This window comes from Caenorhabditis briggsae (genome assembly GCF_000004555.2).
Source record: "Caenorhabditis briggsae complete genome, chrI, whole genome shotgun sequence".
Taxonomy (NCBI): domain Eukaryota; kingdom Metazoa; phylum Nematoda; class Chromadorea; order Rhabditida; family Rhabditidae; genus Caenorhabditis; species Caenorhabditis briggsae.
In genome coordinates this window covers 3,674,772-3,701,044 of record NC_013489.2, presented here as the reverse complement: position 1 = coordinate 3,701,044, position 26,273 = coordinate 3,674,772, and the positions used below count along the sequence as shown (strand labels likewise).

Below are 26,273 nucleotides of genomic sequence, written 5' to 3'. Positions count from 1 at the left end.
GTGGTCTTCAAGGACCACCCATGAAGAAAACTGAGGACTACGGTAGCTGTGCAAACACTGGACGGGAAAATGGCGGGAGTTTGATTTTTAAAACTACTATTTGGAAGCAGTGATCTTTCGAACGGAGTTCTGTGATTCCATTTACCGTTTTCTTTCTTTTTTCCTAAATAGATCTTTTTGTTTCTATTAGCAGCTATAAATAGCAGAGTCGCTGATTGCAACTCTCGTTTTGTACTGCTAGCGCAGACATCCAGAAGACTGTTGGAAACGAATAAAAATGTTTTGTTTAAAAAAAACACGATATTTGCTTGAAAAGTTTCATGAATGGGAACCGATAAAAAATGGAGTGAGACATTTGGATGGATAGATATGAAACAATATATAACACTGGGAAAATGAGTATTGAAAAACGGGAAACAACGATGCCGAGTTAGATAGCCTCGATCATCTGCTTCAACTTGGTAACATCGAAACTGTCGTCACGAGCACATTCAACCAAATGGCGAATCTTGGGGTCAATAATAAGATTAGATGCGAATTTGTTGCTTTCAGCATAAGCAACTCGAACAACTTTTTGATCGATTCCTGCGAGCTTGGCAGCGTAGAAACCATACGACTTTGGACAGATTCCAGATTCCAATTCGTAGAGGAAAGTTACGTCTTCCATAGTAGGGTCTTCGTTATTTTCCTTGTCGACTACGCACTTCTGAAAGAATATTCAGATGTTTGGGTACTGAATACGAGACTTACCATATGAGCCAATCGAATGTTAGGATGATTAGTGAACGAGTCACAAATCGAATGATAATGAGTGGAGAAAAATGTTCGACAGACAAGGTCATTCGCAATCTTCTGAAGAACAGCAGATGCGATTGCAGTTCCATCAAAAGTGCTGGTTCCACGTCCAAGTTCATCCACTAGCAAAAGAGAGTGCTTGGTTGCATTTTTCAGCATAATATCAGTCTCTTTCAACTCAATAAAGAATGTCGACTCTCCACACATAATACGATCATTGGCTCCGATGCGAGTGAAAATACGATCAATTGGAGTTAAACGCATTGAAAATGCAGGCACCATGCATCCCTAAAGAAATAATAAAAATTTTTAAATTTGAATAGAAAACAATTTACCATGTGGGCAAGAATGGCAAGAACAGCAGTCTGTCTCATAAGTGTCGACTTTCCACCCATGTTTGGACCGGTGAGAAGCATAACAGCGGCTTCAGTCTGGCCCATTGTAGTGCTGTTAGCAATAAATGAAGTTGTTTGCGTAACTTCATTTCTTGATTGCAATGCAAGACATGGATGAAGTCCTTTTTCAACGATCAAGTAAGGCTTTGCTGATTCGAAATCGAACTCTGGCATGGTCATATCGAAGGGAGAAGATTTTGAAAATGTAGCCAAAGAAGTGAGAACATCGAACTTCGAAACCAATTGCACCGTTTCAAGCCAAATCGGATTTTTATGGCCAAACTGCTCGAAGACGCGTCGAGTAGCATCGTCTCCCAATTTGGATTTTTCTTTCTCAGCGATATCAAGAAAAGCGACAAGTTCCTCCGAGTCGGGTGTTGAATAACGAATGAAACCCTTCCTTCTCGATTTCAGCTCGAAATCGGATGACACTTTCGTGTTTTCGGGCATCTCCAGCAAATATTTCACTTTTCCTGAGTCCACAAATTTAATCTGCAATTGTTTTTGAAAGAATTGGAACTCTTCTCAAAAATATATACCGAACAACTATACTTCTTTGCAATTTTATCCTTATAAGCGTTCAATTCGCTCAATGCTTCTTTGACTTTCGCTGTGGCTTGATCGTATTCATCATCGCATCCCGCATTTGGAACAATTTTTCCGTCCTTGAGAGCAGTTGTGCGATCAAACATTTTCTGCAATGTGTTTCATTTCTAAGATTTTTTCGAAACATTCCAAAACCTCGAAATAAAAAATGTTCTCATCAACTTCCTCCACTTGCTGCTCATTTCCGAGGAGCTCATCCAGAAGTTCACATCCTTCACCTTCTTGTTGCACCGTCTGGTATTCCTTTCGAAGTTTGTTACAAAGTTTGAATCCATCAATCGCTGCCAATAACTCTCCAATCTTTTTCTGATTAGTTTTGATAGTATCGAAGAAAATCGCACGACTGTCCGGGTGCTTCTCAGAACGGTACTTGAGTCCGATTGTGTGGATTCTGTAAATAAAGTTTGTTTTTTTTTCCTTTTTTTTCTAGACGATATCCTTTGGCTTACTTTTGAAGTAGTCGGTCCAAATCTGGAATTTTCTTAAGAGTAGCGATAGCTGTTGAAAAGAATGATTCTGCATCTGAAGAAATCATCCACTTGATAGCTTCCTGACGCAGACGGAGTGTGGCTGGATCACATGTTGGTTGTAGAAGCCATGAGCGAAGAAGGCGGCGACCGAATGGGGTAGAACATTTGTTGAGAACATAATACAGGGATGTCAAATGAGAGTCTCTGCCATTAGGTACGATGTTCAAGTTTTCGAGAACTGTGCCATCGAGAATGAGATGTTTTCCTTTCCAGTCCACTTTATCATCTTCCTGATTTATTTTTTCAGGCTTAGAATTATTGGAATCATATAGCGTAATGTTTCGCATGGAGATCATGTCAACATCGATCAAACTGTCTCGAAGATACCACACAATTGCACCGAAAGCGGAAAAAGCGAGTTGCCACTTAGAAGACGGCTTCGGTAGAACACTCGAATCATCAAGCATCAATTTGAGAACATCTGGCCATCCAGAAACTTCTGATCCAAAATAATCATCCTTTGAAAGATCTCTAACACAGTCTTCCGCGGTCAAAAATTGTTTCTTGGGGAGCAAATGTTCAATTGGAACCGAGAACAGAATTCCATTAATGATTGATTTGGTGGAGACGGACATGGAGCTTCTCTCAACGAGAGTCTGCACAACAATGACGTTTGCAAAGAGGGTACGAAGTTGAGAACGATAGTCATCGTCTTCGAACTGGCCAACTCTAATATGAGCAGTAGTTGTGTCAATCATGCAGACTCCGTAAGTAGACTTTCCCGTTTCAGTGTTCTGAAGAATAGGAGTCGTTCATTCTCTTTTTGAAAATAAGACCTACATGAAACTCTTTGATGGCCAGTAAATGTTTAGCAGTAGGATCGAGCGTGGATGTTGCACTACCCAAATCAACTCCATCAAGCACACCGTACGTTCTGGTTCCATTCGAAGTTACTCTGCACACTTCTCTCCTCACTACCTTGTCCTTAGATTTTGCCTTTTGGTTTCGTTCTTCAAGCATCTGGGGAGTTTCCGTTTGTTCTACGCGTGCAACTTTGTAGCCATGATTCATAAGCTGGTCTGCAAACTTGGAAGCTGCGTGTTCTGGAAAACCAGCATGAGCATATGATCCTCTCATGAAAGCAATGTTCAACGCGCGAACGACTTCGACGGCATCCATGTGATAGGTTTCATAGAATTTTCCAACTTTGAAAAGAATGATGGTATCGAAGTGTTGGGATTTGATAGTCCACCATTGACGATGTCCAGGTGTTTGTTTCAAATGAAAATCTGGAGGAACCCACAATGTTTTCGGGTCATACTCGGGATCGGACATAGCACGTTTGCTCGCATCACGAATCTTGTCTGGTTTGAGCCAGTCGAGAGATTCATGATCGAATCTTTCCGTTGGTTCTTCTTCTTCTTGCTGTTTCTTCTTCGAGCCCCCTTTATCAACATTTTTCTTTCTCTCCAATTCTCCCTCCATGATTTTTTCAATTTTCTCCTCGACTACTGCCATCGAAACTTCTTCGCCCTCAGGAATCACTCTTCTAACCTTTCCGATTGCAGATGATTTTACACTTTTCGGAGTTTCAGAGAGAACTTTCTGCAAAACAAAAATCGTTGTCTCATCAAAATAATATTATAGCTCACTGTTAATTTCTTATTTCTTTTCGGAGTGTTCTTAGGAGTGGTTTGAGGAGTACTTTCATAAGTAACCTCACAATCGTCACTTGCGTTTTCGTCGCCCTCCGACTCTTCTGAAGATTCTTGAGCTGCTTCGGCATCTTTCATCTCGAAGTCTTCATCGTCATCGTCTTCACCTTCCGATGACGACAGCACAACTCGGGCACGTTTTGTAGCAGTTCGTGGAGTTTTTACTGGAGAACTTACTGTTTGTGAGTTGGTTCTTTTCAGAACTTTTTTTTCTTCCACTGAAAAATACAATGAGGGTTTCAAAAACTAACTAACAGAGAAAACCTTGACTACCTTTTTCCTTAGCATTTACAATAGGCTCCTTCTTCTTCTCATTTTCCGTCTCTAGCTTCTCCGATTTTGGAGTTTTCGTAAAAAACGACATCAGAGAACTTTGTCGTTTCGACATCCTGAAAATATTTAGAGAAATGGTACAACTTCGCAATGGAACTCAGGTATCACGGTCTTCCAAGAAACCGAAAATCAGCAGAGATAATAGTTTAGCAAAAAATAAAAAAGGAAATTTCATGCAAATAATATCAAAATCACAACAATATAATATCAAATTTGCAGAAGTTACAATCATATATAGTACAAGAGTTGAGTTATCCGCGAACATCATATCCCGCTTTTAAGTCCAATCTGGCTTTCTTGTCTTGAGCGACCAATCGTCGAATGTCTTTTTCGAAAGGATCTTTATCAGACTTGTTTCTGGAAACAGTGAAATATTGACGAATGATATAGGAAGTATATACTGACCGATTAAGATTATCTACCCAAATCTTGATAAGTGGCACATTTTCCGGAACCTCTGAAACTCGAACTCCAAGAAGCTGAGGAACTTTGGCATTTGATTGAACTCTCTTTAAGTCCTCTATCCATTTATCGTCGACGTTCGAGCTCCAGCGAGAAGGTGATGGGCATTTATCCGAAAACTTTGGTATACTCGATGATGCCAGAGATGGATTTTCAGTTATTATTCTGAAAATACTGACATTTTTGCAGTTCAACCAGAGCATAAGCTTCTTACAAATCAGTGTCAACGACGATCGCCAATGATGACGGAATCGATAAAAGGTCGGAATCAACCAATTCTGTAAGAATAAGTTGTCGTTAAATGCATCCTGCAAGAAAAATTACTTTGTTTTTTCTTTTCGGGACCTCCTGAAGCTGCAGTGTCTGATCGCCTTTTACTGTGGCCCAATCTTTCGTCTGATGACCCGAGCTCTGAATTTTTGCAAAATTTATCGTCTTTCTTGCTTCCAGATTTCCTTGGCTTTGCTTCTTGAATTCGTGAGGCAACTTTTGGAACTTCCGACGTTTTTGGAGATTCCTTATTTACAGGAAGACTTTTATTCAATTTTGCATTTTGTTTGGCTTTAAAAATGTATTCTGCTATAGAAAAAATCTGATATTCAAACCTTTCTTCTCTTCTTCCGCCAAAATTTCGCAGTGCTTGCAATATGGACTACTCTTTCGATTTTGTTTCTGACATTTCGTTTCACTATTTCGTTTTTTAGAGATCGTCTCATGAGACTGACTGCAGCTAGTGTCGGGGGAATTCTTTTTCAAATTAACCGCTTTCTCAGTTGGTTTTATGGTTCTCTTTGGTCTGTCAGCTGAAGCGAGCGTCGGTAATATAATAACATCCAGTGTCTCCAACGCATTTGAACCTTCATGAAGCTGGTGAGTTGATTGAGCCAGGTCTGAAATAAGATATTCCTTTTATATTTGTTATAATTTATGAAGCCTTACCACAAGCAGGCTTGCTATTGGAATCGTCCTGTTGTACAGGTTTCGGCTTCATAAATTTTCTGATGTCTCCTTTCGAGTATGGTAAAGGCTTTTCGGGTTTTGAATTGACTGTTTCACTTGTTGAAGCAATTTTCAATCCTTCCACATTTGCGACTGTTACACATTTCCCTGAAGAATTTTATTTTCATTAAAACATCAGATTTGAAGCTACCGTCAATAATGTTTCTTGAAGGAGTATTAGAAGTGGCTATGTTTCGCAAAATGCGAGGAGTGGATGGACCCACACTTGAAATTTCTCGTTTGATAGGAATCTGAGGTATGATTGGCGTTGTTTCCTTCAACCGAGTTGATTCAGGCGCCTGTTTTTCCCTTTGCAAAGATTCCTGGTGAACAACTTCGGACTTTACCACAATCATTGTCACTTTCTGAGGTGACACTGTTGTTGACTCTCTTGGACTTGTTCGAGTATTTTTTGTTCCCACCGGCGTTGTTTTTTCACTAGCGTTTTGTCTACTTGTTGGTTGTTGCACCACTAAAAATATGGATTAAACCATTTTCCTATATATGTTACTCAACCTTCCTGCTTCACAGACTTTGTTGTCTTATCGCTTCCCTCCTCCTCATCTTCTTCGTCAGAAGTTTCTGTACTCGAATCAGTTGTTTCATCCTCGTTCTCTGTGATTCCTTCCTCGTTATCTGTGGTCTCCTCATCGTCTGACATCTCTTCTTCTTCAGAACTGTTTTTTTCGTGAGATGAAAACATACTTTCACCATGAAGACCCGGGAACTTTTGATTATACGCGCGGTGCTCTCTCGGCAGTGGTTCGAAAACATCATCGTCGTAATCGCTGAAATAAAGTGATTGAGAGAAAACAACAGATTCTTACTTTGAAAACTGCGAAGTATCTCGTCTGTCATTGTCTTCTGAAGAATACCGGACGAATAGGGGTATTCCTGACACTGAAATGCAGAAATTTGTTCAAATGATTCTGTGAATCTTTCACCGTGAGCAGAACTAACAATCCTTCCTTTTCTTGCGTTGTCGTGAAAATTATGTACTTCTGAAGGCCGCAATTTTCGCCCAAATTTTTCATCTAACTGCTGAGATTTCTTTAATGCCCGACTATCTCCATCGAAAGACTGAATAGAGTTTCGAGGTGCCGAAACACTTCCTTTCCCGAAAAGCGAGTCGTATTGAAACATTCGGTTTACAAAAGCTTGTTGGTGGCACGCTGCCATATTTTCCGGAAAGTAGAATCTTCCATGTCGATCAATTTCGATTTTTGATTCTGGGAGCCCGCGTAGTTCTCGTTCTCTATACTTTTCCTCAATATGCCGAATGTTGAACATGAACCTTTTCTGAGCCTTTTCAAATCCATCTGCGAGATCCCGTGTTGACTGACGCGGCGTCACATCTAGCTCCCCGCTCTCTTCCACATCTTCCTGATCAGAATACTGTTCCGTATCTGACTCGTTCGAACTGTACGACGAATGACCTGAAAATTACACGACACTGAGCATAATCGGTTTTATTTTAAATTTTGGAAAGCCACGCAGTGTAGCTCAACCATAGAGGAATGCGAATTTAAAATTTATTCCTAGAACTTCGTTTAGTTGTTCAAATGACAAGTAACTGTGAAAACTCTTCGACCTCAAATGCTGTCAAAGTGATGCGTCCTGGACATGTAAGATAATCATTTTGACCTTCAGAAATAAGAAACCTAGGTTATCGATAAATGGCGAATCAAAGCTCTTCTGGGAAAAGGTGCTTGTGGTGTTGTTTACAAAGTGGAAGATAAGAACCGCAAAGGCTACTGTGCAGCAATGAAAGTCGAGTACGACTCACAGGAATTCGACCGCACGCTTCAAATCGAAGTTCATGTACTTAGCAAGTTGAAAGATGCCAAGGATGTTCTCAAGATCATAGACTGTGGAAAGAGGAAACACTATACGTTAGAACAACTCCAGCGACGCTTTTGTACGGTTTCAGTTTCAGGTACATGGTAACAACTCTCTGCGGGAAAGATCTCATGGCTCTACGGTTGAAGATTCAGAGAGGATTCAATGATGTAACGGCTTTGCGGGTCGCTCTTTTCACTCTCTACGGACTCAAACAATTACATGAGACGGGGTTTGTGCATCGCGATGTGAAACCGGGGAATATTATGACAGCCGCTAATCGTGGACGCGATTCACGATTTCTGATTCTAATTGACTTTGGAATGGCTAGATCATTTGTGCTGACTGGTGAAGATGGAAAAAAGAAGTTGCGTCCGATGAGGAGAAGGATCCCATTGCGAGGAACTGTTCGCTACTGTTCGATGAATGTGCATGAACGTGTCGAACAGGGTCGATGTGATGATCTGATTGCAATGATCTACACTATCGTCTTTCTTACGCTCGGATTGCCTTGGTCACAACTCAAAGACGAAAAAGAGATCATGTCCATAAAGAAATCTACAAAGGATGTAGCTTTGTTTGAGGTTTTTTGTGTTTATGCATATGCATGGGAAAATATATATTATAGGATTTGCCAGAGGAGTTGAAGACTATATTCGAGTATTTGAAGACGTTGAGCTACTCGGATAGGCCTAACTATGAGAAGATTTACAATTTGGTAAGATTAAGTTTGTCCCCTTTGTTCATTATTTTTCTTCAACAGATGATGGCATCCATCAATAGATTGAAAATCAACTTCATGGACCCCTACGAATGGGAGGATGAAGAAATTGAAAAAATGGCCAAGATCGAAAGAGAGGAAAAAGAGAAAGAAGAGAAAGAAAAAGAAAAGGAGCAGAAAAGTGATCCGATGAAAACTGCAAAGTCTTCAAAGCCAGCTGAAACGCCGATTCCCGGAGACGTGGATGAAGAGAAAAAATTGAAGGGAAACGATTCGGATGAACAACAAAATACATCAAAAGTTGACAAATGTAGCAAGTTGCAGAGCGCGAAAGATTTGGCTAGTAGCCATTCAGATGCCAACGAGAACTCTCAGATCGTTAATGTTTCAAAATCTGCAGATCGTGAGTTTAGCATTCCCTCACAGCAAAACTGATTACAACAATTCTAGCTGCACCGGGGAACACGAACGACATGGAAACTGCAATTGACTATGACCAATCAGAATACAAAACGAAAAAAGCGTTGCCGAGTATGTTCGAGAGATTCCCTGATATTTATCGAATGATGTTTTCAGGAGAAGATCTGCAATTTGTTGTGTTTCCGGCAATCGCTCCACATCACTTTACTGAAGTTATTATCCCTTTCTGATTTTCTGATCAACTAGGATCAACACTGGACATAAATCAATTTTCCATTCTTAGTAACTTAAATCAGCTTCTGAGAATAAAGCTTATTTACCGTATTTTCTTCTTTCTTCTCTTTTGAATCGCATTTTCCTGATTTGTTTTGCCTTCTCACGACGCAGACTGTTCAACTCTTGCTCTAGTCTTTCCACTTCCTCGTCATCAAGTATACTCTGAAATTCACCGATAAAAATGATGCGATATGAACTAATACACACCTCGTCCATGTTGTCGGTTTCCCTTTCCTGTCTGTTTGATACTCTCCTGGGAGTTATTTTTACCCGAGGCATCGCGGAATCTGAAAAAAAGACAGTTTCAGACCAGAGATGTTGTTCACTATGCAACGGGATTCTAAGTATAACAAACATTAACTATCTACTTTTCCTAACATATGATGCATAAGTTTCAAACACAACACGAATATTCAGGGAAACAGAAGACATTTTTAGGAGTTTGAATGTATGCAGGCAGAGTTTGAAAAGTAAGCTTTACCGCACTGTCGTGAAGTATGTTGCAAGTGAACGCGCATCTTTGCGGCATCCAAAAAGGAGGGAAATACGAATAAAATGTTTCACTATAATTTTTTTTTGAATTCAGTTTAACAAATTTGTTTCAGTTTAACAAATTTGCTTTTTATATCCTCTGTTTCAAATTTGAGTATAATTAGAAAATTCGAGATAAATACCTCATGTTCCGAAGAAGAAAAAAAAAATGACAAAAACATTTTCAAGAAAACTATGTGAAAATGCTGTTGAGTTTTTTGTTTTTCAAGAGAAACAGTGATTTCGGAACTGTCGAATTAAAAAAAAAACTGGCACCTGAGAATATGGGAGCCGCCAATTGTTTTGATCTACGAGACTGCGTCTTTATTTCAGAAGTTCTTACAAAAATTCACAGAAATTAATATTGCTTTGCTTCGTATAGATTTTGTGGCGGGACATCGTAAATCGACATGAGCGCCGTTCGCGAAATTTCAAGGTGCCAGTTTTTATTGAATTCGAAAAACATTTTGTCGCAGCGAAAACGAGCCAACTTTTATTTTAAATTACAGAAAATGATCCGGTCTTATGAGAGCTTAACCGCAAGCCTTTCACGACGAGGAAAGCTACAGTATCCACACTTCATCGTCGCGAGACCCACAAACGCGCGCTACGTTTCAAAAAAATCACATCGAGCTTTGATTTTGACTTCTCTTCACAGAAACTCATATATTCACAGAAAATCATTAAAAAAAAACAAATCATGCATATTCCTTAATAACCTCATTATAGAAATCTTACGGTTTCCTTGCTATTCGGAGCAAATTTCGCATGCAAACTCTACTCTGTGCGCTTGATGTCATTCTCTATAGCTATTATCACAAAACCGCTAAATGTTCACTCTTGCCATACTCGTGATCTTGTTGAAACTTCCCTTTTTATCCAAGTTGAAAGCAATTTCAAGTACACCTTTTTTACAGATCTTCATTAGTCGACTAGGAATAAAATGAGGATCATCAGCAAGGACCCGAACAAACAAGACATCGAGAAGCTAAACGAGCTATACAATAGTGCAAATACCATTATTCACAGTTTTCTCGGAAAAATTGATGAAATACAACGAGAAGTGGCAGATCTGTTCATATCAGAATTCGGTGTCAATGGATCAATTGATCTGCACTCCCTGGGAAAGTTGGCTCGAATAACGTCACAGTATGCGTCCTTCGAATGTTCTCAAAAACTCGGAAAGTACCAGTTATCCGTTCAAAAGTTCTTCAACGCATGGCAGAGTCTACGAAAAGAAGTAGCAGAGCTCTCGACCAAAGAAAGAGTGAGGTATGCTCTAATTCCTGCCAAGATTTGCTTCTTTTACTTCTACAACGGCGAGTTATGCAAGGCAGTAGTTTGCTTGTTGGACTATGTTGAATTGGTTCCCGAAGATGCGATGTCGATGGAGGCGGCATTAAGATGGTTAATGTTCCTCGGAGAAACGGAGTTAGCGGAGAAAAAGATGAAGAGCTGGAAAATGGCAAAAAATTCTGCAGATGTGTTTGAAGCGACGCGTATTGGTATAAGTTATTTGAAAACAACGGAGAGTCGCTCGGCCGCACTCGACCAATTGATCCAACTTCGCGATCGAATCAAGTCAGAAAATATCCGCTCCTTTCCGAAGTATGAGCTCTCCTCATATGTACATTGGCTGTGCTCCACGTTGAGCAATGTAGCCGTAGGAACAAGTCTTAGTGGATGTGAAGTAAGTTCAATGGAATAGATAGCCTTGAACAAGTCAATTTTCAGTTTCCGGATCGAATGTCACAGGTTCATGAGTCATCTTCCAAGGCCGAAGCCATTATCAGAAACAGAGTTCATGGACTCGCTGCCTATCAGTTCGATAACTCGGTGAATGCTTCTATCTGTCAGTTCCTAAACGAGGGAAGTCATGGAACAGATTACGGTAACTGTTCACTAACAAAAGCAGTAAATATATTTTTTTGTTTTTCAGTTCATTTGGGAAGCACCGTCGCCTGGCATTTTGAGATGCGCCGCGAATTAGCTCTCGTAAATGTGGCCGCTGCACAAACTCGTGATTCCATATCAGCAATGATTCTGAATCTTCGTATCGCTTTGAAGTCGGCTTCCTTTTTCCGCATCCTTCAGATGACTAACGTATTGGCATATTATACAGGCCTCGTTGAAGAAGTAGGCTGCGAGAAAAACGCTAGATTGATGAGAATATCCTGTGTCAACTTGCTATCCTCACAACCAATCGTTGTGCGATGCAGCACTCCAAAAGAAACCCGAGCTGCATCAAGAGCTCACACACCTTTACCAGGCGAAGAGAGTGGGAATCGTCGTTCGAAATCAGACACGTTGAATATTTTGGCGGATGAATTGGAAGAACTCGACTTGTAAGCCAGGGGAAACCCAATGATAAAGTAGTGAATGTCGCTAACTAATCTTTAATTAAGGTACAACGATCAAATATTCCATCCAATCACTCGATCCTGTAATTGTAATGTGTGTCTGCATTATCCATTAAGTACCACTTTCGCGGCAGAATACATGATGGCGTATTGTATAAATTCTGATTTCACTCAGATTTCCATGAAACACTTCAACGATGAGTTCGCCCAGATAAGAGAACGAGGAATGAATGCCCAAACAATGATGCACCGAGACAAGAGTGTGCGCCCGGTAACTTTCTCAATGTTAATTTCGAATACTAAAACAGTTTTATAGAGACCCAACATCATTCAAAACGAAGTTTTTGGTCTGTGCGTTATTCAATGGCTCAAAAGAAAAGTAGATACAAAACAGCTCGTGGATACAGAAACACTAGAAATATTCAAAAACGCATTGAAGGTTAGTAATTCGGACGAGCTACCTTTCTCAAACCGCCCATGATTTAGATTGTCAAATATCTCAATCTGCGAACAACTGATCTCCTTCTTGCTGTTCAACAACTTGGAAGACAACTCGAGTTCCCTCAGGACTGCAACTGTAGTTGGATGCATCCAATAGTCAAAAAACCCCGCGTCAAAGCTCGGTTGGATAATGCAGTTGATTTATTCCGAGCTGTTTCCCCATTCGGTCGTCGTCCAAAAAGCGACACTGAAGCTAGAGCACAACCATTTAACAAGGAGAGATACGACAAAGTGTGCCATGAAATTCGTCGTGAAATGACTCAGTACACACATATTTTATACAGGTATCACAAAATGAGAATATTTCTGAACAATCGAAAACTTTTCAGAGAATGGCGAAGTCGGTTGTTCCCATATGTTGGTCGTACATCGAAGGATCCATGGCTATCTGCATATGCATGGGCTGAATCAACACTTATTGGTTCTAGGAATGCAGTTCAATGCCGAATCGCAAAGTGCCGCAAAGGAGTAGTCACAATATCGGGGCAGGATCGTTTCAAAAATTGTGTTGAGGCGATGCCTGATGACATGACACTTGTTCAAATAGCAATGGCGGACAATAGGAACATCTACCTCATCAAATTACATGCCGATCGTGATCCCATCATTATGCCTCTCGCGCATCACACTCAAGCGGATGAATTGATGGAAAAGTTCTCATTCATGTTGGAAGAAGACGAACGCATTGCAAAATATCCAGGAGATATGACACCTGAAGAATTTTGGAAAAGACGCAAGGTTGTGGATGCACGCATGAGAGAATTTGTCAACGAAGTCCAGGAAAACTTTCTGGGCGTGGCTTCATATCTACTGATGCCTTCCGGTCGATTGGGAACGCGTGCAAATGAGTTGGCTCGAAAAATTTCCAAACTCTCAAAGGGAGGACTTTTGCCAGGAGAAGCCAAAGAAATAGTCTATCTATCCAAAAAAATGGATTCGAAATCTTGGAAAAAACTGATTCTCCGGTTTTGCGAAATGCGTACAACAGATGAAGATTTTGTGAGCTATCTATCCAAATTTCATGAAGTATCTCTGGAAACACTAGCAGAGGATGAAACTTCTTTAATTGATGCTTCAAACAAGAAATACACATACCTCGTCATATGTCCTCATCTTTCCCAATTTTGCTGGGAGCGCCTTCCAATATTCGAAGATTTTCCGTACGTTGGCCGACAAGTTTCCATTCACTCTATCTTCAGCCAGTTAGAAGCGATGAGGAACCAGGAGAAACAGGTTGTTCGAAATCACCGAGAAAACCCATAAGACTTTGTTATTCCAGATTCCTCTACAGATCGACGTACAGAACGCTTACTATGTTCTCGATCCAGAGAACAATTTGGGTGAAACAAAGAAACGAATGCTTGATTACATCAATAAGTTCAAATGGGAAGGGACCGTTGGAGAAGCACCTAGTTCTTCCGAGATCACAACAGCGCTCTCTCAATGCGACGCATTTTTGTAAGTAATACATTTGAAAAAAAAAAGATGAATTCGTTTCCCTTCAGCTACTTTGGTCACGGATCCGGGTCTTCAGTCATGCCACGATCAGTTATCAAACAATCAACATGCAACGCTATCAGTCTCCTGATGGGATGTGGAAGGTTTTTTGAGCTCTAGGATTGAATGTCAATTATCTGTTATCTCATTTCAGTGTCCGAACCATTCCACAAGCACCCGGATTCGATGGAAAATCAGCCCTGCACGACTACGCAATGGCCAAGTGCCCTCTGATCGTTGGATGCCTGTGGACAGTTACAGATGGAGAGATCGACCGTTTTCTCATGCGAATGGTCGATGATTGCTTCGAGAAGACGAAATCAGTATCTGGAATCGACAAACTTCGTCAACTTTCTGAAGCAATGCACGAAGCGCGATCCAAAGCAAAGCTGAGATACCTTACTGGAGCAGCAGTTGTTATGTATGGTCTTCCAGTAGTTTCGAAGCCTGGAGTTGAAAAACAAATCTCAACGACACAAACACCTGACAGAAATCTAAGAACTTCTGGACTCCAAGAGGATAACTCAGCTACACGGACCCCTAGCAGGAATCTGAAAACCAGTTCCAAGCAAGTATTTCCAAGAACCGTTGATTTTCCTGAATCGAAAGACACCCGAACGCCGTCAAAGAGGCAAGTACTGAAAGTACTTCCCACGGAAGCGACTACGACGAGAATAACTAGATCGAGCGCACGAACCCCTTCGAGATCGCGACCATGCTAGTCAGACTACAAAACGGGTGTTGTTACTGTCGAGTATTTGCAGCATGCATACTAGTCAATTTATAATTTTAAATGAAACATTTTTCTTGTATAATAGTTGAAAATGAACGGTTTATTGTGTGATTGAAGTTGCATTTATGAGTTGACCAGTACATTAGAGAGGTGGAAGAGCTAAAAAGAAAACGGTAATAGAACACATTTTGTTGACCATGGCTTACCGCAATGATTTTTCCGAATCGTGTAGAAACAAATCAGTGAGATTACGATTAGAACAATAAAAATAATAGAGACGAGAGGGACGAATCCACTTGCCAAAAAGTTGAATATTGTGTCCTGGCCAACTGAACAAACTCGCTCATCTCGTCCATATGGACAATTCGGACGACCATTACAAGCCAAGGAGTTGGGAACACAATTCTCATCTCCACACGCAAATAGGCCTTCTTGTGTGCAATTTTTCACTGAAAAATCCATTTTACCGTATCTGCTCGAACAGAAGCCCATCCAAACCGTCAACTTTGAGATCACTTATATCGATTCCTGTGAAAGATATCAAAAACTTGTCAACTTATAAATTGTTCATCATAATTTCAAAAATATTTCATCAGTTGACAAATGTTTGATATCTTGCATAGAAATCGAAATAATTGAGCTTAAAGTTGAGGGTTTAGGTGAGTTTTAGGTTGTGCTCTTACTTCTTGTGTATGATGAGAAAAGTGCTGATATGGAAGTTGTGTTGAGACTTCGAACATCCGATAAATAGAATCGCACGAACATTTCGTTCGAAGGTGAGAAGACGTCATTCGCTGTCAATCCGCAAAATCTATAAAGAGTATCGAAAACAGGTTAAAATCCTCATTGGTAATTAGCTCACCTTCTAAGAGGCTTATCTGAAGTGTCACCAGAATATACTTCAACGAAATTATAAGCACATTGGTTTGGAGCTTTCAAAGCGAATTCTTTTACATAAAACGCGATTCTAAAATTGGATGGAACTGCGAGACGCCAAACACAATCTAGAGTTCCAGATGCATTTCGTGGAAGATTTGCAATCAAATCTTTCGTTCGAATGAATCCGTCTAAACCATTGAGATATTCAAGCAGACATTCTGAAAACTCATAGGCTTGTGAATGATTCATTCATTCAGAATGGGGTTCGTTCATTTCTCACCATGATTGTTAAATCGTCCAGTTTTACTTGGAACGATTGCATATTCAGCTGAAAATCCTTGATATTCTAACATTGCATCCGATCGAAACCGAATCCAAAGAAAACCTGTAAGAGCTTCTATTTTCTCTGACAACGAAGTGCTGATATTACCCGAAACTGCTCTTATTTCTCTCTTTGGCATTCGGTCACCACAAAAGCGACCAATAAGTGGAGAGAACCCGTAGCGACCATCACGAAATTCCTGGAATGGTAGAACTTTTTATTGGCTTGGAATCATAGAAAGACTACAATTACAGTAATCATCTAGCTAAAGCTTTTCTTTGCTCTCCAAATTAAAAAAAAAACATGAGCTTTCAAACTAATTGAAAACTCACAATAAAATCATTAGGGCACTCTTCTCCTGCTTCTATTTTGTCGTATGTTGATTCAATCTGAAATTGGTTTTCAAATAGGTTCACTTTTGATTAGAACCCACATGGAATACATGATGAAATTTAACTATGACATCGTGCTGTGGCCGAGAATGAATTACACGAACACAGTCAACGTTTGGAGGGTACCTGAAAGAAGATCTCTTAAAAGTTTCTTACTGTAGATCGTGTCTAACCTATCTGGAAAGTTTGGTGATGTGAATATATTGAAATTTTGTAATCCTATTCCTTTAATTGAGAGACACTGGTCGAATTGGGTAGAAGATGGATTTCCATTTGAATAGGACACGAAAAGAAATATAAATCATTTGAGACAGTTTGAATACAAACAACACTTACATAAAGCCAATATCGGCAAAATGAATCGCATGAAGTGATAACATGCGCGAATGCTTTTTTTGCAATTCGACAGCAAACAAACACTTTTTTGGGTTAGATGAAGAGAATTTCTGGAAGAGAAGAGAACCGATTGAGCAGAAAGAAAACGAGTGAGAAAAACAAAACAGGATAATGAGTGAGAGAAAGTGAATAGAAAGAGGATTACTGGGGTTGAATTGGAAAAAGGCAACAAAAAAATGGGGAGCGAGTTGTGGGAACGAAGAGATGAGTAATAAAGAACTATCGTCCAAAAGAAGTCCCAGTTTTTGAGTTTACAAAAGATTTCAGTTGTGCTCCAGAGATGTCCGAATGTCGTATTTTTTGTCATTCTTGGATTCCGGATTCCGAGTTCCTTGGAATATATTTTTTGACCAGATTCTGGAAACTTTTAATCTTACCCCTGGTTTTCAGCAGGTACCGTAAACACTCTAATGCCACCCGAATCGTCAAACTTGAGTCCATGTATCTCATTTACTGTGAGAGCTATAAAAAAGTGATAAATAAAATGTTGCTGATATCATGATAAACTTTTTATTAGCTGACAACTTTTTGATATCTTTCAAAAGAAGTGAGATAATTAGGCTCGAAGTCTACGGTTTGGGTGGCGTTCTACTAAGGTGTTTACGGTATGTTATCTTGCAAGAATTCTCAACCGCGATAATTATTCTTAAACTTCAGCTACTATTAATCAAAAAAATAAAGCATCATATGTGTTTTTCAGAATTTTCTTGCACATTGGAAATGACAGAATTTCTTATTCTGGATTCCGTTTTCTGGATTACGTGAACTTTTCATTTTTCCGGATTCCGAGAACATTATCTTAATTCGGATTCAGTATTCCAAATTCTGATTAATGAAAAAGGCGTTCCACACATTTCTACTGATTACACAGGTAATGAGTACCGTAGAAAAAATGGCGAATGACTGCTAGTTGAGCTAAAGAAGAACCGAAAGGCCGTCGACGGACTATTGACGGAGTTTCGGAACCCCTTGGAAAACCAACTTGAAAATTTCTATTGGAAATCAATCAGAAAGCAATGTTTCATGGTTTGATTAAATTATAGAATGATGATAAAAGTTACCAAATCTAGCAACAAAAAAAGTTCTATAAAAATTATAGTTTCATAACAAACCTTGTATAGGAGTACTGTGATTATTTTTTTTTGTTTATGGGGAAACAAGGAAACCCCAACCAGGAAAGAAAAAAAAGCTGAGAATATGGAAGAAAGAGAAAGATCAAAGTGTGAAGGAGCTTTGACGAGTATGGACAGGTAGTCTTTCAGAAAGCGATTCATCCAAGTGGAAGCACAAAGAAAAGAATGTTTATGTAGGTGTTCTTCTCCTCCTCCACCTTCTTCCTTTTCTTTTTTCCTCTTTTTTTTCTTTCTCAGAATGCAGCACACAATGAAAAAGCGAATGAGAAGACGTAGAATAAGAAGAAGAAGAAGAAAAAGATGTAGGATGAGTTGAGTATATGGAGACTCGAACTCGACGAGCTTCAGACGCAGAGATGTGCCTCAGAAAATTGAGTTTGCGTTGAGGAGAATGGGCTCCAAATCGAGGGGAGCCTCACGGGGCGAAAGACGTTTTGGCGGCGTTAGGTCGGACGACAAATAGAGAAGAAATGAGGAAGAAGAGTTGTCCATTAGTCGAATGGGAAGATGTCTGGAAGAGACAAAAACACGAAACTGATGAAGACTGGGAAAAAAGTTTTCCATACGAAATAGGGGATAAGAGTATAAATGGAGCATTTTCAACTTGAAATTGACAAAATGCATGAATATGGATAAATGTGACAGTTTGGGAAATTTTGAATAAGAATGACTATGGTTTTGTTCAAAAAAATATTGAAGGTTTAAATTCCACAGGCTTGTGATTTCTAATGACTCAATTCTACGGTTTAGATTAAGAACCGTCATTCTGATTATGGAAGTCCTACAGGTTTCGAACTTTGAAGTTGAGCCTATCAAACTTTATGAACGATAATTTTTTGAATTTCTATTTTTCAATATTATGTCTGTCTAAAAAGGTTATGTGGACAGTAAATCAAAACTACAGTAAGCTGAAAATGTTTGTACTTCTCTGGTTCTTTTTCAGTTTTTACTGCTTCGTGTCATTTCTCCAAAAAATGCATAAAATACAAAATAAAACTTGCCGGAAAATATACGAAAAGCAAGGTAATCAATTATAGGAAAATGAAAATATTTTCAGGTTACGGTAGCTTTCATTTTGGACCCTGCGGCTCCGACCACCGACGTTTTTCTTCCACAACTCTTTTTTCTTGACTGACATATTAAATGAATGTTTTCAAATGGAAGATTTGGAACTTTAAATTATGAATTTTGTCATAAATAGAACGATTAACCCAAACTTTGCTCTCGATTATCTCGATCCCTGTGAAACATATCAAAAAGTTGTCAACCGATAATTTATTTATTATAACATCACCAATACTTTATCAGGTAACAAAAATTTGATATCTACAACAGGAATCGAGATAATTGAGCTCAAAGTTCAAAATAGAGATGGCGTTCTATTAGAGCGTTTAATTGTAAGAAGTTTTCTAATGGAAAACTGGTTTGGATATTGCTAGATGTTCAACTTATAAGGGTGTTATAATCTAATAAATGCTAATTTGCTTACTATAGTTTACTCGCTCTTAGTTAAAAAATATAATCTGTAAACATTTTGAACTATTTAGAATTGTGGTGAATTCTTCAGCAAAATTCAGATCTCTGTAAAATGTCGACCTTGAAAAAAATTATTGTGAATCGACAAAACTCAATGCAAAAGGTTCAACGTATGCAAAGTGAATAACTTTCGCACTTTTTCTCGTTTGCCTTTTTTTCTTCAAAATCAAATCATAAAATGCGTCCTTCTTTTAACTTCCTGCACCCTTTCTCCCCTTTGCTTCTATGCAAAATTTTTCATGCAAAATTTGGGCTGAATATATTTTCGAAAAATATTTACTCGTAAGAACCAAGAAGTTGTATATCGAGTGATGTGAGTACAGTTGACTTTCAGTGTCTTGCTGGTTTTTTTTTAATGAATCGCAAGAAAAGTGAATCTCGGGGAACACTAAAAAATGAAGGGGCAAAATCTACAAAAAAATGGGAGGGATGGTGGGAAAATGAAAATGGGATTAGGGATTTGATGAATGAAAAAAAATGGGAAGGGGGGGGGGGGGCTGAATTTTAATTCTGTGGTTGGGCATTCACTGGTTGTTGCTGGAAATCGGCGGCTTCTTCTGGGAATTCGAGTTCCCAAATTCTCTTCAGATGCTTTCCCTTGACGTCACGAGGAGTTCCAAATCCAGTCATTCCCTGAAAGAAACCAACAGTTTCTCTACTAAATAGTTGCGAATGTTTTTTTTGTAAAATTGAAAAAGTGCAATAAGGTTGGAAATACGGGGGCAAACGAGGCAAACTACTACTAATCCGACGGTAAACAAGATGAAAGGAAACGAAAGGAAACGAAAAAAGAAACGGTGAGAGAGCAATCAGTGATTACAACTTAACTCATTGACGCGTCATGACCGGATTTCATGCTTTAGAAATCAACGACCCTAGAAGAGTTCTAAACCATTGGAACCAATTTTTTGAAAAACTTGTAACTCTATTGAAGACCCTATTCCATTCCTCTCAATCCCCCAGAGATCAAATAACCGGGATATTCTTTGGAACCAAATAATGTGCTCTCTTCTTCATCTTTTCCTTTTTCTTCAATCAAAAACCAACAACCGCGGTACAAGGGACCATCACATAACATTGAACATTCTCTCTCTAACCAAAAAACACAACCTTTTGGCTCTCATACTGATTTGTTCCAGATTGAAGACGAACGATAGAATCGTGTGCTGAATTGTCAGCCACCTGCCAACGAGCTCCATGCTCAGCGAATTCGACTTTTGTCTGCGTATTCCGTGGCATACCGAAGCCAGTCTTTCCCTGTAAACGAACAATCAAGAACAGCAATCACATAGCAGTTAATTAGGAAAATGTAAATCAGAGAGAATGAGCAACATACAGAAAACAAAGGGAAATCACTCTGCCTAAACAAATAGAAAAACAAAAACCTTCTGAGATTCAAACTGATTTGTTCCTGATTGAAGTCGAACAATAGCATCAGAATATTGTTTCTGTTCCTCAATTAACCATTGCTTGTCATGGTCAGCAAAATCAACTTTGGTTTGTGTGTTACGTGGCATTCCGAAGCCAGTTTTCCCCTGAAAAACACAGACAAAACACATTGGACTTTGGACATATTTACAGACAATTCGTGATTTTTAGTTTCAACATTGACAAAGGTTACATCGAGTAGTTGTTGAAGTGGATTCTATATTAAAGGAGGCCAGACACGACAGTCTACGGGGTTTTCTCGGGGCGAGATCATGTATTCTGACGGAAAATCGCGCGATTGCGACCCAATGCGCGCTATTTGACGAGCATTTATTTTTTAGTATACACTAAATTTCTTCAATTTTAAGCAACTATTCCCGACTTTTTTTAGTTATTCGGTCATTCCAAGATGTCGCCGCATGAAAACAGAAAAAAAAACGAAAACAGACATCTGGAAGTTGAACCCGCGATGCACGACTGATAGACAAGCGCGCTCACCTCTACACCACACACACGGCCTCGCGGAAGGGAACCTAGATTTAAAAATTGGAAAGCGCGCCAAGTTTGGACGCGTAGCGCGGTCGCGTCGCGGCTTTTCGGTGAGTAGCGACTCAACAACGCTTAACTTCATGTTTTTTTCAAAACACGTTTCAAATTTTTCGAATCTGGCACACAGCCAACTTTTGTGTGCGGCGAAGCGCGCGTTTTTCAGGTTCCCAACCGCGATGCCGTGCACACAGGGCTTGTCGGCTTCTGCCGCTAAAACGATTATGAAACGAGGAGTGGGTGCCGCTTGGAAGAACGGTCGCGTTTTCGCTTGTACAATAACAGGGAGTTATGGTTTGGTGTCCCTTGTTATTTTCTGACTGTACGGTGTCATATATCAAAAAACTAGACTTTTGAAAATCTTCATGTCTGGCCTCCTTTAAAACACACAACAGAAAAACTTTAGATATCGTAAAGCCTGTAATAAAAGGGCCCCACACTCTCAAGTTTGTGCTCAATTATCTCAATTCCTTTGCAAGGTATCAAAAATGTTTCAACTGACAAAACACTTCTAATATTATGTTGAACAATTTATCTCTCACAGGAACCGGGAAAAATCAGCCTAAAGTTAAAAGTTAGGGGGCTCTTTTAGAGGTCGTACGGTATTTGAAAATCTAAACAGATGGTCCTTCAGATGGACCCACTTATAAAGCTATATTTCTTCTATAGTTTGACTTTAATTCTTCTGATTAGCCCAATTTTTTATTTTGTGATAGAAGTGATGATTGAAAATCGCGAGGGAGAGCAAGTGGCGAGGTTTGTTTGGATTTCGAGAGATAATTCTCAATTTCTCTGCGTCTCCTATCTTACTGTCTTTCAACACTGTCAATATCCGAGTTTACTATTTTTTTTCTTTTGAAGGGTAGCTCACTTTCTCGTCTTTTAGTATACATGAACAGAAAAAAGACTCACTCTTTGACTGTCAAACTGGTTAGTTCCCGATTGAAGTGGTACCATTGCATCGGTTTGACGAAGTTGGCGAAGAGTCCATTTTCCTGGAAAGTTGATAAAGCTCAGGGAAAAGTTTTAATTGATAGTTTTTAAAGCTAACTTTGATAAATGGTTTATCATAATATCAGTAGTGTTTTGTTAGTTGACCACTTTTCGATATCTCGCATAGGAGTTGAGATAATTAGGCTCAAACTTAGCAGCCATAAACAAGTCGAAAAAAGCGCTCCAGCAAATAATAAAGGTTTGGTACTCATCCAACAAAGTTCGGTAGCGAATTTAGAATTTTTCGAGATTTGCTGGGGCGCCTTTTCTGACCTTGGAAACCGAGTGGGCCCTGCTATTACAGGTTTTACGGTATTATAAAGTCTTGTTCTTGTCAATTTGCATGATTTTAAAGCGTTCATTTCTGCAGAAACCACAAAAATTAAAATCCAGTTTTAGCAAATTCAGTAGCTCAAAAACCATAAGATTTGAATTTTCCAGCCAAAAGTTATCGTGGTCTATAACAAGTATAGTTTTGTTTTGTATGACACTAAACAAACATACAAAAGCTATTCTCAAAAACTACAATATCCTATTTCCCTGCATGAATATTTGAGAAGTTTTGGTTCATGAATCTTAAGGTTTATGAAGATTGAGCAAGTTTTACTAAAGTCGTCTGGGTGTGAAGTAGGAATACTATTTTTCTCAATTTTAAAATGATTTTGAGAAGATGGATGAATGTTAAACTTTCAACTTTTTTGATTGTCAAAGCTTCTATTCGTTATTTGGATTTGGAATTTTAGGAATAAACAAAATTAATAACATACCATCACGAGTTCTTCTCTCCAACGACTCGTTGCTTGGTACTTCGACTGCAGCAATCTTGAGTCCAGCTTCTGAAAATATGAATTTCAGACGTCTTGAATCTTAAAATTATTGATCACCTTGCTGTTGTGGTGGCACTGGGGAAGCCATTTCTTGAGTTGGATTGAGTGTGTGTGTTAGTGTGCTCCCGAGACGGGGTTACTAACTGCTTTTGCTCCCTCCTTCGCCGATACGAAAACTATGGATGGGCGGAGTCGTTCGGGTTACTCAGACAGTCTGCGTCTCCTGGGATCATCTAGAAAGTTGGAAAAAAGAAAAAGGGAAGAGTGAGAGCGTGGGGTGTCCTCCCCTTGGGTTTGAGAATACACCCACAAGCACTTGTTTCATAGAGGTAGACACAAAAAAAATGGTAGAGGAAGACAGGAAAAGAGACAATAAGAAACTAATAGAGGGAGTGAAGAAATCGGACAGTACTAGGACTGCTGATTCATTTTTTTTGCGAAAAAAGTTAGAGGAGGCATGAGTTTTGGAGGATGCTTTCGGGAAAGAAAACATTCTGAGTCATATTGAATTGGAAACATATGTGGGGGAAATTTTTTAAACATTGCAAATTCAAAAGAGCAAATCTACGAACTTTGAAAAAGCTTTTTCAGTAACCGGTTTTCAGTTCCTGCTGATGATGTTGTTGTGATAAGAAAATTAGGTTTTTTTTCCACAGTTTGCATCTAGAGTATTGGTTATCATCCAGTTACCGTATTTCCTCTAACAGAAGCTTGCACAAGCGGTTTGAGCTCAATTTTCTCGATTCCTACGGAAGAAGTAAAGAATTTGTCAACTGACAAGTTATTTATCACAATATCACTAATGTTTTATCAGTTGCCACATTCTCGATATCTCTTACAGGAATCGAAATAATTGGGCTCAAAGTTGAATGTTTTGATCAGTTCTCCAAATGGATAGAAAAGTTCTAAAAACACATGTTGTTATATATTTTTGCATCTTTAGTCCTAAAAAAATTAACAAATATGTTTAAAATCCGGAATAAAAAATTTTCTCGGAATACGGACAAGTGAAAATTTTCCGGAATCCGGAATACGGAATCCGGATAAAAATATTTTTCACGGACTTCCACTGAAAGTTTAGTTTTATTTGGCAGAAAACTATCCAGAGGTATAAATTAATCTAAACTTTCAGTATTAACCAATTTCATTATCAATTGTGTTATCAGATGAATTGTTCGATCTCGATCCGAACTTTCGAAAGATTTCTTGAAACGCATGACATCATTGCCGGGGTTCCCCCCGTAGTTTCATCCTTCTTGTGTTTCTTTTACTTTATCTTCTCCCGATTTTTCGCATGTCGAAATCCTAAAGAATCGAAGATCAAGAGCCCCTGGACGAGGAAGACAACTGTGTTTTGTCTCCATCCCTTAACCCCCGTCATCATCATCGAAACCAATTGGTTCCATCTGTTTTTGCTCATCGTCATAGAGAAAACTGAAAACAAAACTGGACCAACTGACTCGTCGCTAACCTTTACCACCCACCAATTTGATCGGAAGCGTGAGAAAACTTTTTTGTATTGGAAAAGAAAAGAAAAGAAAGAAGAAGTCTGAAGGGCTGCGATCCAACAGGAAAATGATGTTGCGAAACTTTGATATTTGGATAGCGCCGAGACGAAAAAAATGAAATCCGAGTTAAATTTACTCACAAAAAGATCAATTGATAGTTGATCTCTTCAATAAAAGAAGTCACAATTTTGGTATCTTATAGTAATTCCCATAGAATGCAGACATTTAACAGTTTAAGAGAAAGTTGATCTTTATTCTGGTACAACAAAATCGGAGCTGTGGTAGAGAAAAGCTAGTAGGTGTGGCCAACGGTCCCGGAAACCACCGTAACCTAAAATGTTAGCTCCTTTTTTCTAGATTAAAATTGCTTTTTGACCAGTTTTGTGTTGAAAACCTCCAAACAAGTCGGAAAATGAAATTTTTGAATCAAAAAGTCGCCTGAAAACGGACTAAAATCGAGATAAAAAAGCAAAAATATTTTCTAATTACGGTAGACCGGTCGTGACCGCGGTCATCAGATTTTCTCTTCCATAGCTCCGACTTTGGCATATCAGGATAATGACAAATGTTTGGATCCTGGAAAAAATATCCGGAGCATCATCCAGTTACCGTAAACACTCTAATAGAACGGCGCTTGTAACTTTGAGCCTGTATATCTTGGTTCCTGGGAAAGATATTAAAAAGTGGTTGACTGACAAAATATTTTTAATATTATTATAAGCATTTTTTCAGTTGACCAATTTTCGATATCTTTCACTGGAACCAAGTTATTCAGGCTCAAAGTTGATGATCTGGGGGTGCGTTCTATTAGAGTGTTTACGGTAAGTTTTCGGAAAGTATTAGAGATTGTTTTATATTCATCGTTTAACCACATGACAAGTAATATCCTCTAACACGTTACATGTTGTTTTGTTTGTTTTTCATTATCCACCCATCCACTCCAACAAATTCTTGCTCATTCTCACATAACCTACAATAATTGGTGTGAGCTCACAGCCATGGTACTTCGCAGGCTTCCCTTCTTCTCACTTTCTCTTCACGCGAGGCTTTTGATATCAAATATCGGAAAGCTCCAAGTTTATTCTCTCCCATCGGAGGATCGTCGTGGCACCTCTACTTCTAGAGCTACACACAAAAACCAATTAAACGGGTGTGCGCGGTTCGTCTCTGCTGCTTGGGTTGAGCCGGCTCTTGAGTAAATAAAATGAGGTGAACTGCTCGCGAAAAGATCCTCATATCCACACAAATCTAAATCTTTTCTCAACAAAGTATCAGCAGAAAACAAAAAGAGATAAAGAAAAGCTTTGTTCCTGTACTATTATCATAGAGAGAACATAAGTGAAGATGATTATCTGGGATGACAGAAAAAGGGGCATATAAAAGTTTAAATAGAATATCAATGATTACAAAAAATGGAACCCGCTTGATATTAACATGCGGATGAGAAACGAAATCCCGGAAAAAAAACTAGATGTAAAATGCAGTTAAATACTGGGGGATTGTATTGAAGGAGAAGGTAAAAGAATGCGATAAAACTTTGGCAAACCGAGGAGAAATTATTGTACAAAATATGTAGTTGATCATCGAGATGAAGATTGAAAGACATGGTATGGGAAAGGAAAGTTCATAGCACACACCGTTCAGAAAATGTTTAGCAACG

General features: G+C 39.1%; 6 protein-coding genes across 6 annotated transcripts; 2 read left to right on the top strand and 4 right to left on the bottom strand.

Annotated features, from left to right (window-relative positions):
* Positions 1 to 430: 430 nt before the first annotated feature.
* Cbr-msh-6 lies at positions 431 to 4,369 on the bottom strand (the record flags this gene model as incomplete). The annotated part of the gene is made up of 9 exons (XM_045243052.1): positions 431 to 675; positions 705 to 1,083; positions 1,131 to 1,682; positions 1,730 to 1,885; positions 1,932 to 2,187; positions 2,246 to 3,060; positions 3,107 to 3,892; positions 3,919 to 4,199; positions 4,255 to 4,369. 9 exons carry the CDS (start codon positions 4,367 to 4,369, stop codon positions 431 to 433), a joined length of 3,585 nt encoding a protein of 1,194 aa, XP_045095579.1.
* Positions 4,370 to 4,565: 196 nt separating this feature from the next.
* On the bottom strand, positions 4,566 to 9,310 carry Cbr-tag-63 (the record flags this gene model as incomplete). The annotated part of the gene is made up of 10 exons (XM_045243048.1): positions 4,566 to 4,941; positions 4,991 to 5,054; positions 5,101 to 5,337; positions 5,382 to 5,682; positions 5,711 to 5,883; positions 5,927 to 6,247; positions 6,292 to 6,563; positions 6,603 to 6,675; positions 6,720 to 7,211; positions 9,076 to 9,310. The coding sequence occupies 10 exons, from the start codon at positions 9,308 to 9,310 to the stop codon at positions 4,566 to 4,568; spliced, it is 2,544 nt and encodes an 847-aa protein (XP_045095578.1).
* Positions 7,338 to 8,985, top strand: CBG14958 (the record flags this gene model as incomplete). Its single annotated transcript, XM_002639091.1, has 7 exons — positions 7,338 to 7,400; positions 7,441 to 7,667; positions 7,712 to 8,198; positions 8,243 to 8,332; positions 8,378 to 8,738; positions 8,786 to 8,866; positions 8,912 to 8,985. The coding sequence occupies 7 exons, from the start codon at positions 7,338 to 7,340 to the stop codon at positions 8,983 to 8,985; spliced, it is 1,383 nt and encodes a 460-aa protein (XP_002639137.1).
* Positions 9,311 to 10,505: 1,195 nt separating the features above from the next.
* On the top strand, positions 10,506 to 14,642 carry Cbr-sep-1 (the record flags this gene model as incomplete). The annotated part of the gene is made up of 8 exons (XM_045243043.1): positions 10,506 to 11,252; positions 11,297 to 11,907; positions 11,968 to 12,193; positions 12,239 to 12,361; positions 12,409 to 13,656; positions 13,703 to 13,881; positions 13,929 to 14,024; positions 14,075 to 14,642. The coding sequence occupies 8 exons, from the start codon at positions 10,506 to 10,508 to the stop codon at positions 14,640 to 14,642; spliced, it is 3,798 nt and encodes a 1,265-aa protein (XP_045095577.1).
* Positions 14,643 to 14,795: 153 nt separating this feature from the next.
* On the bottom strand, positions 14,796 to 16,626 carry CBG14955 (the record flags this gene model as incomplete). Its single annotated transcript, XM_002639088.2, has 9 exons — positions 14,796 to 14,812; positions 14,860 to 15,102; positions 15,337 to 15,464; positions 15,516 to 15,750; positions 15,813 to 15,917; positions 15,963 to 16,053; positions 16,187 to 16,243; positions 16,288 to 16,372; positions 16,583 to 16,626. The coding sequence occupies 9 exons, from the start codon at positions 16,624 to 16,626 to the stop codon at positions 14,796 to 14,798; spliced, it is 1,005 nt and encodes a 334-aa protein (XP_002639134.2).
* A 3,189-nt stretch (positions 16,627 to 19,815) lies between these two features.
* On the bottom strand, positions 19,816 to 23,193 carry CBG14953 (the record flags this gene model as incomplete). The annotated part of the gene is made up of 7 exons (XM_045243034.1): positions 19,816 to 19,944; positions 20,422 to 20,568; positions 20,697 to 20,846; positions 21,474 to 21,662; positions 22,198 to 22,280; positions 23,046 to 23,114; positions 23,163 to 23,193. 7 exons carry the CDS (start codon positions 23,191 to 23,193, stop codon positions 19,816 to 19,818), a joined length of 798 nt encoding a protein of 265 aa, XP_045095576.1.
* Positions 23,194 to 26,273: the final 3,080 nt, after the last annotated feature.